At 36.1% G+C, this 20,640-nt stretch overlaps 4 protein-coding genes across 4 annotated transcripts; 1 reads left to right on the top strand and 3 right to left on the bottom strand.

Moving 5' to 3' along the window:
• Window positions 1-2,232: 2,232 nt before the first annotated feature.
• Window positions 2,233-3,201, bottom strand: BDB00DRAFT_790135 (uncharacterized protein; the record flags this gene model as incomplete). Its single annotated transcript, XM_053120929.1, has 4 exons — window positions 2,233-2,322; window positions 2,685-2,737; window positions 2,798-3,093; window positions 3,158-3,201. The coding sequence occupies 4 exons, from the start codon at window positions 3,199-3,201 to the stop codon at window positions 2,233-2,235; spliced, it is 483 nt and encodes a 160-aa protein (XP_052977019.1).
• Window positions 3,202-6,070: 2,869 nt separating this feature from the next.
• On the bottom strand, window positions 6,071-7,029 carry BDB00DRAFT_790134 (uncharacterized protein; the record flags this gene model as incomplete). The annotated part of the gene is made up of 5 exons (XM_053120928.1): window positions 6,071-6,094; window positions 6,194-6,347; window positions 6,434-6,687; window positions 6,761-6,933; window positions 6,993-7,029. The coding sequence occupies 5 exons, from the start codon at window positions 7,027-7,029 to the stop codon at window positions 6,071-6,073; spliced, it is 642 nt and encodes a 213-aa protein (XP_052977018.1).
• Window positions 7,030-10,244: 3,215 nt separating this feature from the next.
• On the top strand, window positions 10,245-11,914 carry BDB00DRAFT_790133 (uncharacterized protein; the record flags this gene model as incomplete). Its single annotated transcript, XM_053120927.1, has 5 exons — window positions 10,245-10,254; window positions 10,614-10,644; window positions 11,169-11,285; window positions 11,346-11,403; window positions 11,810-11,914. 5 exons carry the CDS (start codon window positions 10,245-10,247, stop codon window positions 11,912-11,914), a joined length of 321 nt encoding a protein of 106 aa, XP_052977017.1.
• Window positions 11,915-13,466: 1,552 nt separating this feature from the next.
• Window positions 13,467-14,433, bottom strand: BDB00DRAFT_768363 (uncharacterized protein; the record flags this gene model as incomplete). The annotated part of the gene is made up of 4 exons (XM_053119734.1): window positions 13,467-13,779; window positions 13,844-14,061; window positions 14,126-14,279; window positions 14,366-14,433. Coding segments are annotated over 4 exons (753 nt in total), but the record flags the coding sequence as incomplete, so codon positions are not given.
• Between the last annotated feature and the right edge of the window lie 6,207 nt (window positions 14,434-20,640).

The raw sequence follows: 20,640 nt of genomic DNA, 5'->3' as shown, positions 1-20,640 counted from the left end.
GCAAAGGCGAAGTCGACCAAGTATGCATCTACAACTCAATAAATCGCAAAGCATAGAGAGGGACTTGGCAAAGGCGAAGTCGACCAAGTATGCATCTACAATCCGCTTCAAAAATAAATCGCAAACATAGAGAGGGACTTGGCCAAGGCGACGTCGACCAAGTATGCATCTACAACCCGCTACAAAAATAAATCGCAAGCATAGAGAGGGACTTGGCCAAGGCGAAGTCGACCAAGTATGCATCTACAATCTGCTACAAAAATAAATCGCAAGCATAGAGAGGGACTTGGCAAAGGCGAAGTCGACCAAGTATGCATCTACAATCCGCTTCAAAAATAAATCGCAAACATAGAGAGGGACTTGGCAAAGGCGAAGTCGACCAAGTTTGCATCTACAATCCGCTTCAAAAAAAAAACCATTCATAACAAGGATAAGGAAAAGCTAAACTTAACTGTAATCTACTAAAAAAAAATTTGAAAAGTAATTTAACAAAATTGAGCACGCGCAAGAATGATCAATATAATTCAACGAACTAAAACCATTATATACGATACCAGTGAAATGGTCATGTACAGGGTTTTCAAAACAGAGTGCTCGAGCGACAAATTTGCCCTTGCGTAGACCAAATTTTTACATATAGGAGTTTAAACATCCGTTACACATGTCCCCACTACTATCTTCACTCCTTCGGTAACCAAACTTCTCCCCACACCGATTTCTAGAGTTTTCCTTACAATCTGTAATTCCTTGCGTAGACCAAAAAAAAAAGTGGAAGTATAATTCTTTATGTAGACCAAAAAAATATATAATAAAACTCTACTATCAATGATAGCAAATACTCTATTGCGACTTGTCATCAGCTGCAAGCACAAGCACTCGAGAATTACTTGAAACATTGCTGCGCCAGCTACTTCTTTACAAGAGCTGTATCTTACAGCAACATTGAAATGTATATATACTAGTAGCTCCTATGATATAATAACAATTATCTTTATATTTTATAACCTAGATACTATGGGTCTGGAGGCAAGAAAATAATCGCAAAAACACTTCAAGACATACTGCTGGTACACGAGATCGATGCTGCAAATGAGCACATCAAACCAATGGATACTCCGGAATATATAGCCTCCCGTTCTTGTTCCAGAGGTCAGTATGCGCCTAGTTAGGGAAGATCTTGAGTCGCCCGTTAAGACAGAAGAAGATTGTGATTGCACCATTAGCCTAGCATAAGAACACAGTCCCCTTAGCAATATGGCGCTTCTCTACATGGAGCGTAGCGTTGACTACAGTTGTTTTAAATATCCAGATGATGATGACTCAGACAGTGAAGATTAGGGCGACCAAGAGCATCATATACTCGATAAATAAAAAGAAGGACCATACTTTATCTTCTCCAATGTATCCCTATATACTTTCATTTAATCTTCTCTTTTTTTCTCTTTCTCTATACTCTTCTAATAAAAAAAGAAAAAGGATAATGTCTAGAAAAAGTTGTCAACCCTGAGTGGTAAATGGCTACCACTAGATATTATACCTCACTTACTGAACGTCACTATAAGGCAACATAATAAAAGTTGGTCTACATAAAGAATTATACTTCCACTTTTTTTTTGGTCTATGCAAGGAATTACAGATTGTAAGGAAAACTCTGGAAATCGGTGTGGGGAGAAGTTTGGTTACCGAAGGAGTGAAGATAGTAGTGGGGACATGTGTAACGGATGTTTAAACTCCTATATGTAAAAATTTGGTCTACGCAAGGGCAAATTTGGTCGCTCGAGCAACTCTGTTTGTTATATGATGTTACTGTGTTTTTACTGATTTATAATGTTGAGGCAATACTACTATATGGCATTTTCAGGATAAAATAATTTAAAATATGCAATTGTAAATTTAAAGGTAATTTCATTTTTGAAGATATAGTACCACGTAATAGTGAATATGCTTTACGACATTTATAATTTTTACACATAAACACTTTTTTATTAATATATAATTTTGTATCTGAATTACATGTTAAACATTTATTAATTTTGTTTATATAATCATTTTCAATCAGTATAATAATGCCTTTTCTTCATTATGAAATAAATCTTTTAAATTTATATAAGGTTCTGTAAACATATTTCATGATTATTTTATTTCAAATAAAAAATCTAATTTTTTGCTTTTTCAGTAATTGAGTTTAAATTTAATATTCTGTGAATTATGTTGGGATACATCCAAAAAAAGTTATGAGGTTGTCAAAGAAGATGATGCAATGACAGGTATGTAGTAAGAGTTTCGTGATAGAAAGAAAAAGAGAGGTAAAATGAGATTATGCTAAAAGCACGTTATATATATAAATATATATATACAAAAAAAAAGAATAAGGAAAAAAATAATGAACTTGCTGAAGATGATGACGCAGAAGATGATGAAGGTGAAGGTGATAGTGTTACGCTTCCTTCGCTGAGTTTTCTTTTTTTATAATTTGGTTTTGTTGCTGTGGATGTGAATGATGGCTCCAATCGTCGTGGTAAAGGTGCTTGGAAAGTAGATTTCTTTTTTGGCTTTTTTTCAACTGCTCTTTTTGTTTCTTCTATTATATGCCTTGAAGCCCAAAGTGTATGAAGAAGAGTAAAAAAGTCCATGAATGAAGCAGCAGACATTGGATATGGTAACCAGTCAGGTAACTTGGTTACCCTGCTAGCATAACCAGCGGGACAGTCCAGGACAAGGAATTGAAGATAAAGGCCTAGTAACCATATATTAGAATGCTGTATACAAACACAACCAAGTTACTTCGATTGCTTACCTGAAATGATGAAGCCACAAGTCTTTATTTGGCGCAATTGCACCGGATTGTATCGTTCCATTTCAACGGCCATGTCTTTTAATGTTTTTGGACACTTCATATGAAGTTCCGTGATACTTCTACTACTACTTCTGTCACTTTCTGCTCCTGCTTCCATTGCACCGAGTTCGAAAAGCGGGGTAGCAAAAAGCTGATCCACTTTTGTTCCAACTTTCTTCCGTGTGATGCTTTTATCACCACCCACTGGTCTGTCTTTGTTTTGTGCTTCTGAAGTTGCCTTACTGGCTTTTTCACCACTAAAAAATATGAGAGTAACTGTGAGAATTTTGATTATATGGCATATGTGATTATTATGATTACCTGTTGGATACAATATATTCGGATGAGTCGAAGCAACTATCCATAAAAGTCCATGCGCGTCTGATAAGGTCGGCTTCTGTACGGTTTTTTTCAAAGTATCCATGATACAACAACATAAGTGCCTCTTCTACAGTCAATTGCATCCAATGTAATTCTGATTCATGAACTGGATGATATCGAAAACTGCGAACATGATATACAAGATCCTAATAAATATATTCATAAGCTGAAGAATTTAGTGTTTCTGTTTTATCAAAGACATATTGTAAAGCAATTGTGCGTATGGTGCCCGCCACCTAGAAACGTAAATGTTTGGACCAGTTTTCAATGTTTTATTTCAACTTTTTTCACTTATACAACCCACTTTTTTGATTTCATAGAACGGTAGAGAGAGGCTCAAAGATTAATTCTATGAAAAGCTTTTATTTACATACGAGCAAAAAAAATGAGAAATAAAGTGTCGAAGTTGGGGTCGATTTGAAGATTTAGCAGAGGATTTTGTCAGAATGTCCACCCTACTATACACTATAGTATATGACATTAAATCGGCGATTTCCATATTAAGAAGGTAGTGTAACATTAGTGATAAGCGCTGGTGCAATATATACCTCAGCCTTCCAATTCTAATCAACATTGACTGTAATGGTGCCATGTAAATTATAAGTAGGATGACAGTTTGATTGTTCCTTTTTTTTTCCAAAACATTCCATACAATGGGGAGACTCAACAAGTACCAGAAGCACCTTAAAATTGTGCAAGAGTCAAAGAACACAATCAAGTAATTTTCTTGTACATTCAAAGAGAACTGTTAGTTTCTAAGAATCATGTAAGATGCATTATATGAGAGCAGTTTGTTTATTTTTATCCTCTGAGAAGCGAATTTTCAATGGATAAATATCACTTAACTAAAAATGGAAATTTATAATGGCAGAACTTTAAATTTTTGAAATGTCCACTTGTTGTTTCTAGGTGGCGGGCACCATACCTTCTATTGTATTTGTATGAACTCCTGTTTTTGAATCTTTAAAATGCTTTTTATGATTAACTGTTTCATGTTTATATCCTATATTTTTTAGATTATTATATCTTTTCCATTTATCAGTATATATAATACTTCCTTTTTTAACATATTTTCTAACAATATTATCAATTCCATTAATATCTCTTTTATCAATTTGTAAAAGAAATAAATTCTTATTCTCATTTTTTATTTTATTTTTAAGGAACTTCTCTCAATTCCCCCAATTACCCATGCACCTTCAACTTTATGACCTCTATTATTCTTTCTTTTAGCAAATTTACTTTCATCAATTTCTACTATTTTATTTCTTCCACCAATCTTTCTATGTCTACTAAAATAAATTTTATTTTTTAAATATTTTCTATATATTTTGTTATATGATGTTACTGTGTTTTTACTGATTTATAATGTTGAGGCAATACTACTATATGGCATTTTCAGGATAAAATAATTTAAAATATGCAATTGTAAATTTAAAGGTAATTTCATTTTTGAAAATATAGTACCACGTAATAGTGAATATGCTTTACGACATTTATAATTTTTACATATAAACACTTTTTTATTAATATATAATTTTGTATCTGAATTACATGTTAAACATTTATTAATTTTGTTTATATAATTATTTTCAATCAAGTATAATAATGCCTTTTCTTCATTATGAAATAAATCTTTTAAATTTATATAAGGTTCTGTAAACATATTTCATGATTATTTTATTTCAAATAAAAAATCCAATTTTTTGCTTTTTCAGTAATTGAGTTTAACTTTAATATTCTGTGAATTATGTTGGGATACATCCAAAAAAAGTTATGAGGTTGTCAAAGAAGATGATGCAATGACAGGTATGTAGTAAGAGTTTCGTGATAGAAAGAAAAAGAGAGGTAAAATGAGATTTTACTAAAAGCACGGTTATATATATATATATACAAAAAAAAAGAATAAGGAAAAAAATTATGAACTTGCTGAAGATGATGACATAGAAGATGATGAAGGTGAAGGTGATGGTGTTATGCTTCCTTCGCTGAGTTTTCTTTTTTTATAATTTGGTTTTGTTGCTGTGGATGTGAATGATGGCTCCAATCGTCGTAGTAAAGGTGCTTGGAAAGTAGATTTCTTTTTTGGCTTTTTTTCAACTGCTCTTTTTGTTTCTTCCATTATATGCCTTGAAGCCCAAAGTGTATGAAGAAGAGTAAAAAAGTCCATGAATGAAGCAGCAGACATTGGATATGGTAACCAGTCAGGTAACTTGGTTACCCTGCTAGCATAACCAGCGGGACAGTCCAGGACAAGGAATTGAAGATAAAGGCCTAGTAACCATATGTTAGAATGCTGTATACAAACACAACTAAGTTACTTCGATTGCTTACCTGAAATGATGAAGCCACAAGTCTTTATTTGGCGCAATTGCACCGGATTGTATCGTTCCATTTCAACGGCCATGTCTTTTAATGTTTTTGGACACTTCATATGAAGTTCCGTAATACTTTTACTACTACTTCTGTCACTTTCTGCTCCTGCTTCCATTGCACCGAGTTCGAAAAGCGGGGTAGCAAAAAGCTGATCCACTTTTGTTCCAACTTTCTTCCATGTGATGCTTTTATCACCACCCACTGGTCTGTCTTTGTTTTGTGCTTCTGAAGTTGCCTTGCTGGCTTTTTCACCACTAAAAAATATGAGAGTAACTGTGAGAATTTTGATTATATGGCATATGTGATTATTATGATTACCTGTTGGATACAATATATTCAGATGAGTCGAAGCAACTATCCATAAAAGTCCATGCGTGTCTGATAAGGTCGGCTTCTGTACGGTTTTTTTCAAAGTATCCATGATACAACAACATAAGTGCCTCTTCTACAGTCAATTGCATCCAATGTAATTCTGATTCATGAACTGGATGATATCGAAAACTGCGAATATGGTAATATAAGTCATCCAAAGTTTCCTAATGTATTTTTTCGCACGTTAATACCGAAGAATCTAGTGTTCTGTTTCATGCTTTTACTTACTTTGCCTTCGAAAGACTCCACAAACTGTTCAAGTGGTGCTGGTAATTCAGGAATTACTGGTACTGTGTAATTCCGCAACTCGTAGAGTTCCTCTGCATTGAACCGTTTTTCCCAAATAGGGTCGGTGGGGCCCATTATGACCGAATGTGCAGGGCTATAAAGATTTAATGATATTGATTAGTCTTCAATACTATAATACTATGCTACTATAAAACACTCGTCATTTACTAAGCAACTTACTGCTCGTACTCTTGTTCCAAAGCTACTACTTTCATCTCTTTCTCAACATATTTTCCGGTTTCAAGTCTCCACATGTTGCTTTCTATCATTTTATCATAAACTGCAGCGATTCTTTTTTTGTCATCAGCATTTAACTTTTTAGCTTGTTCAGAGCTGTCTGTAGGGGTAGTAGGGGTTGGTTGTGATGGCGGTAAGGTGATAGCACGCTCGGTGAGAGCTTTCTCTACTTGTATCCAATTTGGTGGTTCTTCATACTAGGGCAGCAAAGAAAAAAATCATAAGATAAAAAATACAAACGCGACAATAAAAAGTACTAGTTTTTCATACCAGAAATGCTTCAAAATCCTTAGCAGCCCTATTGAATCGCGAGATCCAACTGTTCTTGTAATCTTCGCTATTTTTTGTATTTGCAACAATAAACTCTAGGTTATCCTCAATAAAATCAGCTAATGAAGCCTTCTTGTTGCTGCGGATAATATTTGAGATATAGTTTTTGATGGCTATTACAACCAGTTATTTAGAATTACCTAGCATCTATTATTGTTAATCTTTTTATTACCTGTGTTGCAGTTTCTTTGTGGTGAATTTGTTGACATGGCAACAGAAGTTAGGAGGAACCTGTTGTATTGTTACAGGATTTTCCTAATGATTGGCGGGGCTTTTTTTTTACATTGGCGCAGGATACTTTTGAAATTGGCGTTGGGGGATTAAACCAGACGACGGGTGTAATTTTAATTATTGGCAGAGTTCGTAATTCTTTGATGGCCGATGTGAATTTTACTTTTGACATCTTCATTTTAATTCCATGACGACATTCCTTTTTTTAATTTCCTTTTTGACATACTTTTCGTCTTTTCTTATAACAACAGCAACAATAACAATGAATTTATTTAAACACTGTAGGAAAATTCTTGTGGATTTTAAATTCTTGTAAACACTAAGTAAAGTAACAAGAATTCTTGTGGATTCTTGTGAATTTGAAGTAGCGATAAAGCGGTCACGCGTTCACAAGAAAATCACAAAACGTTTCGTGGAATATCAAAGCGGTCACACGTTCACAAGAAAATCACAAAACGTTTTGTGGAATACCAAAGCGGTCACATGTTCACAAGAAAATCACAAAACATTTTTGTGGAATATTCATTATATAGATTTTAAAGAATAGCTTTATTCAATTACATGATACTAGCTAAGGTTTATTGATTGATGGAATACTGGTCGAGCGTATACAGATGAAAACCACCCCTTTCTTTCTCTATATATCACATACACTCTCGCTATATATATACGTGTATGTGTGTGTGTTTATACAATAATCAACTTTCTGATACTTTAACTTACCTTTTAATTATGTATATTTTTGTGGGGGAGAGCAGCTCCGAGCCGCTTTGTCGTACGGCGTCGTTTGGTAGACTGCGTGGACTGGGCAGGACAGGGGCAGGAAGAAAAGCAGAAGCAGAAGCAGGAAGAAAAGCAGAAGCGGAAACAGGAAGAAAAGCAGAAGCAGGAAGAGAAGCAGAGACAGGAAGAGCAGAAGCCGGTTCTTGTTGTCTACCTGATAGTTAATATATATTTGATTGTGGTTGCTCTATTGTAGTAGTTATCATACCTAGAAACCGCTCTCGACTTGCTAGATCTGCCGTAGTTATGCCAGCATTCCTAGAGGATATGGCGAGCTACCCACTGGCCCTGGCAGACAGCAAAATCAATGCCCTGCTTTTTTGCCAGGTTCATGAAAAGGCTAATAGCCCAGTTGCCTATCTTTGCTTTGTAGCTTAGCAAAGTAGTGGGTCACGCTGTTGTCAGCACGATTCTGCAATCTTTTCACCAGATCGACCACAACACGTTCGCTAATGTGCTTGATGTCGGTCTGGGCTTTGATCAAGGCACCTCCTTCAAAATGGTGGTAGCCTTGAAGGAGAAGGCGCTCAACATCATCCTTGCTCGCTTTCTTTACCATCTTCCCCTTGGCATTTAGAGTCATTGGGTAGGGAATGAGGGAAACCGTCTCAGCAAGTTCTGCTTCATCGACAACTGGTACCTCGACTAGGGACTACGCCGTTAGCAGTTGGTCGAGCTTCTCCAGAATGACTGCTTGATTTGTCTCTACATTAATAAGACGATGCTCCATACGAGTGAAGACTTAGGAGATTAAGGTTAGCGTTGAGAGGTGTTTGGTTAGTGTTTGGGAAGAAAAGAAAGAAAAAAAACTTTTGCGGTAATATAAAAGTATTTGTCACCCTGGTCAACCAGGTGGTTATAACAAGAGAGTACTGTTTAATCACAAGAATCCACAAGAATCCACAAGAATGAGGCCGGCGGGGTCCAAATTCACAAGAAATCCACAAGAATCCACAAAAACCACGGCGACCCAGAGCAGGCAGTGACAGACGTCACAAATTTACAAGAAATTCACAAGAAATCCATAAGAACCACAAGAATGAGGCCAGCGGGGGTCCAAATTCACAAGAAATTCACAAGAACCACAAGAATTTTCCTACAGTGAAATATTAAAAAAAAAACTACAACATCTGCTCCTCAAGGAGACATTGAGGCACAAACGACAGTGAATGCTTTATCCATCCTTGACAATCCTTGGAGTAACCAGACGCGCAGATTGTTCGATCTGTGGTATCAAGGGATCGTCGGAAGAAAGCAAATTGCGCTTAACACCTGCCTTAACTTTGGACCAAAATTCTTCAATAGCATTCAGAAAAGGGTTATAAGGAGGGAGATACAGTAAAGTAAACCCCTGCTTAGCAACAGCATCCTTTACCTCTTGTGTCTTGTGAATAGGAGCGTTGTCCATGATTAAAGTTCTTCCATCCGTGCCATTTTCCTTCAAGACCTTCATTACCACCTCCAAAAATTCAATAAAGTGCTCCACCCTCGTACCAATTTTGCCCACTACTTTTTGCTCGCTACTACGCGTTTTACGTATACTGAGAATGACTACGAGATGGCTGTCGTGAAACCGTTGTAGTTCATGATAATAGAAAATGTAGAGTTAAAACAGCTTAAGTGTGCTAGTATATTGTTTATAAACTACTTCGGTTTATGTATTTGGTAGATACATACTGAAGTTATATTTTCATTGCCTTAGTTATGCCCGTCTACCTATCATTTTTTGTTGAACCCAATGGTTTAGATGTGCTTTCCACCCACTCGTAGTTTGTGCCAGAATAAATTGAATTTGCCTTGGTTTTGTTGACTGGCGTACCATTGTGGTCCATGTGGTTGAACCTGATGCCATGTTGAACTCCACTGAACTTGAATTTTAAAGGTATATTGTTGAATTCGCTGGCAGAGTGGTGGGGAGGATGGTATGGCCTGCAAATCTTGCTTCCACCAATTTGACTAATCATGGGATTACAGCCGCAAAAAAAAAGCAAAGATTTATAAGATACAGAATACAAACATAACAATTTATATGTACTAGTCGATCGTACCAGATTTACTTTATTCTTCTAGCAGCTTGGTTTATAACAAGGCCCAATTGTTTTTGAAATCTTTTTCCATTCCTGAAACAATGATCTCCAAGTTATCATCAATAAAAGCATTTCATGAAACCTCCTGTTGCTGCAGATACTATTAAAAATGTAGGTTTAAATGACGATCATACCCATCTATTTAGTATTCACTTGATGCTATCACTGTTATATTTTTACCTGTTTCCCAGTACGAAAGGTTTTCAGTTTGCAAAGAGTTTGTGCCATTGATACAAAAGTAAAAAAAAACCTGTTGTCAAGGTTGGCCTTTGCCGGTTTCTTTCTTAGCCTAATATTTCATGCAGATAACAAATAAGCAAAAAATGAGAAATGGTAAAAGTTGTCTCGACCAACTTTTACAAATTACTTGAAAAAGGAAGAAAAAAAAGAAAAAAACTCGCAAGCATAGAGAGGGACTTGGCAAAGGCGAAGTCGACCAAGTATGCATCCATAACTCACTCGTAGCATAGAGAGGGACTTGGCAAAGGCGAAGTCGACTAAGTATGCATCTACAATCCGCTTCAAGAATAAATCGCAAGCATAGAGAGGGACTTGGCAAAGGCGAAGTCGACCAAGTATGCATCTACAATCCGCTTCAAAAATGAATCGCAAACATAGAGAGGGACTTGGCAAAGGCGAAGTCGACCAAGTATGCATCTACAATCCGCTTCAAAAATAAATCGCAAACATAGAGAGGGACTTGGCCAAGGCGAAGTCGACCAAGTAAGCATCCATAACTCACTCGCAGCATAGAGAGGGACTTGGCAAAGGCGAAGTCGACCAAGTTTGCATCTACAATCCGCTTCAAAAAAAAAACCAATCATAACAAGGATAAGGAAAAGCTAAACTTAACTGTAATCTACTAAAAAAAAAACTTGAAAAGTAATTTAACAAAATTGAGCACGCGCAAGAATGATCAACATAATTCAACGAACTAAAACACTAAATATCCATTATATACGATACCAGTGAAATGGTCATGTACAGGGTTTTCAAAACAGAGCTGCTCGAGCGACCAAATTTGCCCTTGCGTAGACCAAATTTTTAGATATAGGAGTTTAAACATCCGTTACACATGTCCCCACTGCTATCTTCACTCCTTCGGTAACCAAACTTCTCCCCACACCGATTTCCAGAGTTTTCCTTACAATCTGTAATTCCTTGCGTAGACCAAAAAAAAAAAGTGGAAGTATAATTCTTTATGTAGACCAAAAATATATATAATAAAACTCTACTATCAATGATAGCAAATACTCTATTGCGACTTATCATCAGCTGCAAGCACAAGCACTCGAGAATTACTTGAAACATTGCTGCGCCAGCTACTTCTTTACAAGAGCTGTATCTTACAGCAACATTGAAATGTATATATACTAGTAGCTCCTATGATATAGTAACAATTATCTTTATATTTTATAACCTAGATACTATGGGTCTGGAGGCAAGAAAATAATCGCAAAAACACTTCAAGACATACTGCTGGTACACGAGATCGATGCTGCGAATGAGCACATCAAACTGATGGATACTCCGGAATAGGCGAATGAACAATATCTATAAATTTTGTTATAAATAACAAATTTTATGATATTATTCTATTCTAGTCAAGCTCCGTTCATTTCATTCACTCCGGGCGTCGAACTAAAGTTCTAGCCTAGGGGGAGGGGGGTTTGCTCACTACCGTTGCGCCACTTAGAGTGTTTTAAACATAATAGTTGAAATTAACCCTATTGGTTGAGAATCTTATAGTGTTTAAGAAATTATTTTTTTTTGAAAAATTAATTTCACTATTTATTATAAACACTTAAAAATTATAATACTTATAATTTTTTTACGTATTTATAATTTCACTAAAAGCAAAATACTAATGGTTACCCCCCATATATAGCCTCCCGTTCTTGTTCCAGAGGTCAGTATGCGCCTAGTTAGGGAAGATCTTGAGTCGCCCGTTGAGACAGAAGAAGATTGTGATTGCACCATTAGCCTAGCATAAGAACACAGTCCCCTTAGCAATATGGCGCTTCTCTACATGGAGCGTAGCGTTGACTACGGTTGTTTTAAATATCTAGATGACGATGACTCAGACAGTAAAGATTAGGGCGACTAAGAGCATCATATACTCTGATAAATAAAAAGAAGGACCATACTTTATCTTCTCCAATGTATCCCTATACACTTTCATTTAATCTTCTCTTTTTTTCTCTTTCTCTATACTCTTCTAATAAAAAAAGAAAAAGGATAATGTCTAGAAAAAGTTGTCAACCCTGAGTGGTAAATGGCTACCACTGGATATTATACCTCACTTACTGAACGTCACTATAAGGCAACATAATAAAAGTTGGTCTACATAAAGAATTATACTTCCACTTTTTTTTTTGGTCTACGCAAGGAATTATAGATTGTAAGGAAAACTCTAGAAATCGGTGTGGGGAGAAGTTTGGTCTACCGAAGGAGTGAAGATAGTAGTGGGGACATGTGTAACGGATGTTTAAACTCCTATATGTAAAAATTTGGTCTACGCAAGGGCAAATTTGGTCGCTCGAGCAACTCTGTTTGTTATATGATGTTACTGTGTTTTTACTGATTTATAATGTTGAGGCAATACTACTATATGGCATTTTCAGGATAAAATAATTTAAAATATGCAATTGTAAATTTAAAGGTAATTTCATTTTTGAAGATATAGTACCACGTAATAGTGAATATGCTTTACAACATTTATAATTTTTACACATAAACACTTTTTTATTAATATATAATTTTGTATCTGAATTACATGTTAAACATTTATTAATTTTGTTTATATAATCATTTTCAATTAAGTATAATAATGCCTTTTCTTCATTATGAAATAAATCTTTTAAATTTATATAAGGTTCTGTAAACATATTTCATGATTATTTTATTTCAAATAAAAAATCCAATTTTTTGCTTTTTCAGTAATTGAGTTTAAATTTAATATTCTGTGAATTATGTTGGGATACATCCAAAAAAAGTTATGAGGTTGTCAAAGAAGATGATGCAATGACAGGTATGTAGTAAGAGTTTCGTGATAGAAAGAAAAAGAGAGGTAAAATGAGATTATGCTAAAAGCACGGTTATATATATAAATATATATATACAAAAAAAAAGAATAAGGAAAAAAATAATGAACTTGCTGAAGATGATGACGCAGAAGATGATGAAGGTGAAGGTGATAGTGTTACGCTTCCTTCGCTGAGTTTTCTTTTTTTATAATTTGGTTTTGTTGCTGTGGATGTGAATGATGGCTCCAATCGTCGTGGTAAAGGTGCTTGGAAAGTAGATTTCTTTTTTGGATTTTTTTCAACTGCTCTTTTTGTTTCTTCCATTATATGCCTTGAAGCCCAAAGTGTATGAAGAAGAGTAAAAAAGTCCATGAATGAAGCAGCAGACATTGGATATGGTAACCAGTCAGGTAACTTGGTTACCCTGCTAGCGTAACCAGCGGGACAGTCCAGGACAAGGAATTGAAGATAAAGGCCTAGTAACCATATGTTAGAATGCTGTATACAAACACAACCAAGTTACTTCGATTGCTTACCTGAAATGATGAAGCCACAAGTCTTTATTTGGCGCAATTGCACCGGATTGTATCGTTCCATTTCAACGGCCATGTCTTTTAATGTTTTTGGACACTTCATATGAAGCTCCGTGATACTTTTACTACTACTTCTGTCACTTTCTGCTCCTGCTTCCATTGCACCGAGTTCGAAAAGCGGGGTAGCAAAAAGCTGATCCACTTTTGTTCCAACTTTCTTCCGTGTGATGCTTTTATCACCACCCACTGGTCTGTCTTTGTTTTGTGCTTCTGAAGTTGCCTTGCTGGCTTTTTCACCACTAAAAAATATGAGAGTAACTGTGAGAATTTTGATTATATGGCATATGTGATTATTATGATTACCTGTTGGATACAATATATTCAGATGAGTCGAAGCAACTATCCATAAAAGTCCATGCGCGTCTGATAAGGTCGGCTTCTGTACGGTTTTTTTCAAAGTATCCATGATACAACAACATAAGTGCCTCTTCTACAGTCAATTGCATCCAATGTAATTCTGATTCATGAACTAGATGATATCGAAAACTGCGAACATGGTAATATAAGTCATCCAAAGTTTCCTAATGTATTTTTTCGCACGTTAATACCGAAGAATCTAGTGTTCTGTTTCATGCTTTTACTTACTTTGCCTTCGAAAGACTCCACAAACTGTTCAAGTGGTGCTGGTAATTCAGGAATTACTGGTACTGTGTAATTCCGCAACTCGTAGAGTTCCTCTGCATTGAACCGTTTTTCCCAAATAGGGTCGGTGGGGTCCATTATGACCGAATGTGCAGGGCTATAAAGATTTAATGATATTGATTAGTCTTCAATACTATAATACTATGCTACTATAAAACACTCGTCATTTACTAAGCAACTTACTGCTCGTACTCTTGTTCCAAAGCTACTACTTTCATCTCTTTCTCAACATATTTTCCGGTTTCAAGTCTCTACATGTTGCTTTCTATCATTTTATCATAAACTGCAGCGATTCTTTTTTTATCATCAGCATTTAACTTTTTAGCTTGTTCAGAGCTGTCTGTAGGGGTGGTAGGGGTTGGTTGTGATGGCGGTAAGGTGATAGCACGCTCGGCGAGAGCTTTCTCTACTTGTATCTGTGGTGAACCACATTAATACACTGCTTAAGATATCAACAATAAGATATTCGGTTAAACATTATAGCACACACGTATGAACACTACGGCATTTCGGCTAAACACTATTGAATAAAATCTCTCACTCAGATGATCCACCTTACGTGAACAGGACAATGAACCTATCAACAGGTACCTCGGCCATTACATCAGCTAACGCCGGTTTCAAAGATGTGCCCGATTAACATAGCGACTTCAATAGAAGTTCTGATACGTCCTTGATCCATCCTCTATCACATAGTTTATCCATTAGTCGGATGAATTGATATCGCCGTCTTAATAGCTAGAATATAAAAGAGCTTTATCTTTTGTTGGAATAAAACATCATCTCAAAGATACTTAATCTTGTCCCTTATTATCTTTATTAAAGCTCTATCATCACAGTATCCAATTTGGTGGTTCTTCATACTAGGGCAGCAAAGAAAAAAAATCATAAGATAAAAAATACAAACGCGACAATAAAAAGTACTAGTTTTTCATACCAGAAATGCTTCAAAATCCTTAGCAGCCCTATTGAATCGCGAGATCCAACTGTTCTTGTAATCTTCGCTATTTTTTGTATTTGCAACAATAAACTCTAGGTTATCCTCAATAAAATCAGCTAATGAAGCCTTCTTGTTGCTGCGGATAATATTTGAGATATAGTTTTTGATGGCTATTACAACCAGTTATTTAGAATTACCTAGCATCTATTATTGTTAATCTTTTTATTACCTGTGTTGCAGTTTCTTTGTGGTGAATTTGTTGACATGGCAACAGAAGTTAGGAGAACCTGTTGTGTTGTTACAGGATTTTCCTAATGATTGGCGGGGCTTTTTTTTTTACATTGGCGCAGGATACTTTTGAAATTGGCGTTAGGGGATTAAACCAGACGACGGGTGTAATTTTAATTATTGGCAGAGTTCATAATTCTTTGATGGCCGATGTGAATTTTACTTTTGACATCTTCATTTTAATTCCATGACGACATTCCTTTTTTTAATTTCCTTTTTGACATACTTTTCGTCTTTTCTTATAACAACAGCAACAATAACAATGAATTTATTTAAATATTAAAAAAAAAACTACAACATCTGCTCCTCAAGGAGACATCGAGGCACAAACGACAGTGAATGCTTTATCCATCCTTGACAATCCTTGGAGTAACCAGACGCGCAGATTGTTCGATCCGTGGTATCAAGGGATCGTCGGAAGAAAGCAAATTGCACTTAACACCTGCCTTAACTTTGGACCAAAATTCGTCAATAGCATTCAGAAAAGGGTTATAAGGAGGGAGATACAGTAAAGTAAAGCCCTGCTTAGCAACAGCATCCTTTACCTCTTGTGTCTTGTGAATAGGAGCGTTGTCCATGATTAAAGTTCTTCCATCCGTGCCATTTTCCTTCAAGACCTTCATTACCACCTCCAAAAATTCAATAAAGTGCTCCGCCCTCGTACCAATTTTGCCCACTACTTTTTGCTCGCCACTACGCGTTTTACGTATACTGAGAATGACTACGAGATGGCTGTCGTGAAACCGTTGTAGTTCATGATAATAGAAAATGTAGAGTTAAAACAGCTTAAGTGTGCTAGTATATTGTTTATAAACTACTTCGGTTTATATATTTGGTAGATACATACTGAAGTTATATTTTCATTGCCTTAGTTATGCCCGTCTACCTATCATTTTTTGTTGAACCCAATGGTTTAGATGTGCTTTCCACCCACTCGTAGTTTGTGCCAGAATAAATTGAATTTGCCTTGGTTTTGTTGACTGGCGTACCATTGTGGTCCATGTGGTTGAACCTGATGCCATGTTGAACTCCACTGAACTTGAATTTTAAAGGTATATTGTTGAATTCGCTGGCAGAGTGGTGGGGAGGATGGTATGGCCTGCAAATCTTGCTTCCACCAATTTGACTTATCATGGGATTACAGCCGCAAAAAAAAAGCAAAGATTTATAAGATACAGAATACAAACATAACAATTTATATGTACTAGTCGATCGTACCAGATTTACTTTATTCTTCTAGCAGCTTGGTTTATAACAAGGCCCAATTGTTTTTGAAATCTTTTTCCATTCCTGAAACAATGATCTCCAAGTTATCATCAATAAAAGCATTTCATGAAACCTCCTGTTGCTGCAGATACTATTAAAAATGTAGGTTTAAATGACGATCATACCCATCTATTTAGTATTCACTTGATGCTATCACTGTTATATTTTTACCTGTTTCCCAGTACGAAAGGTTTTCAGTTTGCAAAGAGTTTGTGCCATTGATACAAAAGTAAAAAAAAACCTGTTGTCAAGGTTGGCCTTTGCCGGTTTCTTTCTTAGCCTAATATTTCATGCAGATAACAAATAAGCAAAAAATGAGAAATGGTAAAAGTTGTCTCGACCAACTTTTACAAATTACTTGAAAAAGGAAGAAAAAAAAGAAAAAAACTCGCAAGCATAGAGAGGGACTTGGCAAAGGCGAAGTCGACCAAGTATGCATCCATAACTCACTCGTAGCATAGAGAGGGACTTGGCAAAGGCGAAGTCGACCAAGTATGCATCTACAATCCGCTTCAAGAATAAATCGCAAGCATAGAGAGGGACTTGGCAAAGGCGAAGTCGACCAAGTATGCATCTACAATCCGCTTCAAAAATGAATCGCAAACATAGAGAGGGACTTGGCAAAGGCGAAGTCGACCAAGTATGCATCTACAATCCGCTTCAAAAATAAATCGCAAACATAGAGAGGGACTTGGCCAAGGCGAAGTCGACCAAGTAAGCATCCATAACTCACTCGCAGCATAGAGAGGGACTTGGCAAAGGCGAAGTCGACCAAGTTTGCATCTACAATCCGCTTCAAAAAAAAAACCAATCATAACAAGGATAAGGAAAAGCTAAACTTAACTGTAATCTACTAAAAAAAAAACTTGAAAAGTAATTTAACAAAATTGAGCACGCGCAAGAATGATCAACATAATTCAACGAACTAAAACACTAAATATCCATTATATACGATACCAGTGAAATGGTCATGTACAGGGTTTTCAAAAAGTAATGTCGCGCTCTGTAAAAAATTAATGTCGCATGTTTCAAAATTGATGTCGCTCTGCTTAGAAATCAAATGTCGCATTTTCTGCCTTAGTAAAAAATATAAATTCCACCAAACGGAACTTTTTTTCTTTATTCTTTTTTTCAGCTATACAATCGAAACTATACATCATTGAAATTATAAATCATTTAAACTATATAACATGGCACAATTTTTTTATGAAGATGGGAAGGGAAATGCTGTAGATGAAAACGACAGACCTGAACCTATGGATTACATTGTCGACCAGAATGTATTTGCACTTGAATCACTCACATCCCACACCGAATATTTACAAAATGCTGCCTCCACAAGTATTACAAACAATGTATTCGAGCATTTAGATCATGCGAGGCATGAGACAGATCAGGACTTGCAAATGAAAGAAATTAGTGAAAAGCGTTCATATACTCGATATACGAATGAAGATAAGGCTAAATTCTTTAAATTGAAGATAGAAAAATGCATGAGTGCTTCAGCAGCAGCTAAGCAGTTATGTATACATGTTCGTGCCGCACAGAGATGGGTAAAACAGTATGAAGAGGATCCAGATTCGATATTTGATAGTAAGAAGAAACTGGGTCGCAAACCCATCCTTATTGAGGAACATAAAAAGACAATCCTTCGGCTGTGATTGAAGAAATAACAGACTATCTAATAGATAAGTATAAGTCTACGGGTCTAAAAGTCTCTCGCAGAACTGTTCATAATTTTAGACAACAGGATACAACTTATCGTTGAAAAAGGCAGAGTTTCACTCTGTTGAAAGAAATAGTCCAGAAAAGATTAACGAACGCTACGATCGTGTTCGTGAATGGGATCTAACAGATATGGATTTCTTGACTAACTGCGTGTTTATTGATGAATCACCATTCCATATCAATATGAAACGTACAAGAGGTTGGTCAAAGGTAGGTACTCCTGCTATAGTAACAGTGCCAACTACTAGAGCAAAAACCACAACCGTATCAGGCGCTATTTCTGCCTCAGGGTTAATCAAAGCTAGTGTGAGAATACCTCGTCCTAATAAGAAGAGAAAGGCTGGTCAAGGATCTGAACTTCTAAGCACTGAAACTGTAACAGGCCATTATATTAGCTTTTTGAAAGAAACATTAGATGAAATGGATAAATACCCACAGATGAAAGGTCATTATCTGATAATGGATAATGCACCTATTCATACTTCTACCGATATTGCGAAATATATCGAATACCGTGGATACCGATATGGATACCTTCCTCCATATTCTCCTGAGCTAAATCCTATAGAACAGTTTTGGTCGGTTGCAAAGAGTAAGATGAAGCGTCAACGATTCTTACAACAAGAGACCTTGACTACAAGAATCCGTGAAGCATGTAATAAGGTAAGACCTTCAGATTTCATTGGGTTTGTTTCCTATTCACACAGATGCTTAGAAAAGTGTCGTAGAAAAGAGAGCCTATAATACTTTGTGTAGTAATGACAGTTATCATTGCAGTTACATAAAAATGATAAGAAAAATAAACAGTAAGTATAAGGTAAGTAAAATATCTTTCTTTTCTTTATTATAACGAATCATCAAAACTTTATGAAACTATTATTTAAAAAGGCTTTTCTTAGATAGCTTTATACTACGTTCCTAGTATTACTTCTAAAAACAGGCGACAAAAATTTCAAAAAATGCGACAAAAATTTAAGAAAATGCTCAATTTTGAAACATGCGACAAAATTTTTGCTGCCAAGCGACATTGATTTTTATTAGTATACGACATTAATTTTTACAGAGCGCGACATTACTTTTTGAAAACCCTGTACAAGTAGTAGGTTGCGCTCTAGTATTTGGATTGATCGGCTGTTGTAACTGCTAATAGTGGGGTTAAGTAGCTGATCATCATTTACCAAAAGCTTGTTATCCGTGTAGCCGGAGCAGTCTGGATCTATTAGGTATAGCTTCAAGCTCAAAATAGGATCTTTGGTGGCCATGTACGACCACTGCAACACATGAGTTAATAAGTGATAAAGAAACAAGTGCTTTCGGGTCATCGAATTAATTGCTTGATCTTGTTACTCTTTTGTTTGCTCCTGCTGCTGCAATAAGTTTTTACTACGACGATTATAAGGGTTCTTTCGAAGAACAGATGGGGGGGGGGTTTTTAATGCGGTCGAGGTGTTACTTTTATTAGAATTATACTACATCTAGTGAACTATGTTTTTATGAAAAATAAAATCAACATCAAGCTCATTTCTTTTGTGTTCTTTCTATATAGCGCATGACGGTCTATTTATTGTGCTGTCATTAAACAGTAACAGGAACTTGTCAACAACGCCGAGGAGGCAGAAATTTAGCGATGGGAAACCGTTATTAAATCCGTATATTATTGTGGAAAAAATATCAGAATAAGACGATCGTTATTTGTAATGGATACCTTTTTGTGCATGTCGCATGAACAAGAGTCAGTGACATGGTTGCGTACACCGATGAAAATAGATATGGCAGGAGCCAATTCGCATTTCATTTTTTCCCAGCGTGTCTGAACTAAATTGGGGCGAGGGTGACACGACGGAACGTTCAGAAGTAGAACCCCCACACAAAAAGCAACCGATGCTGTTGCAAACGCCATATACAATCATATCGCACTTCTCCACCTAGCGAATTGCCCGACTACTTTCTGGTGGTCGTTCTCTTTAGAGCATAGGATACAGTAGCTAGTTTGAGCTGCGTATAATACAGCGTAAAGCAGGAATATGCGGGAATTATTATTAAAGAAGGGTGCTTATTCTATTGCCCGTCAGAAATGAACTAACTAGGCCAAGCGCGCCTTTTCTTTCCTTACTCCCCCATTTCAGCGGAGATGGAACACGTTGACGAAGGCGATACCAGCCAATGATTGGCGCCCGCAATTCCTGTGAAGGCTTCTTTTCTAGTTTAAGGTTTTGCACCTGTTTCTCAAACAAAA

This window comes from Zychaea mexicana, assembly GCF_025766255.1.
Source record: "Zychaea mexicana strain RSA 1403 chromosome Unknown BDB00scaffold_67, whole genome shotgun sequence".
Classification (NCBI taxonomy): domain Eukaryota; kingdom Fungi; phylum Mucoromycota; class Mucoromycetes; order Mucorales; family Lichtheimiaceae; genus Zychaea; species Zychaea mexicana.
This window is presented reverse-complemented; position numbering and strand designations above follow the sequence as displayed.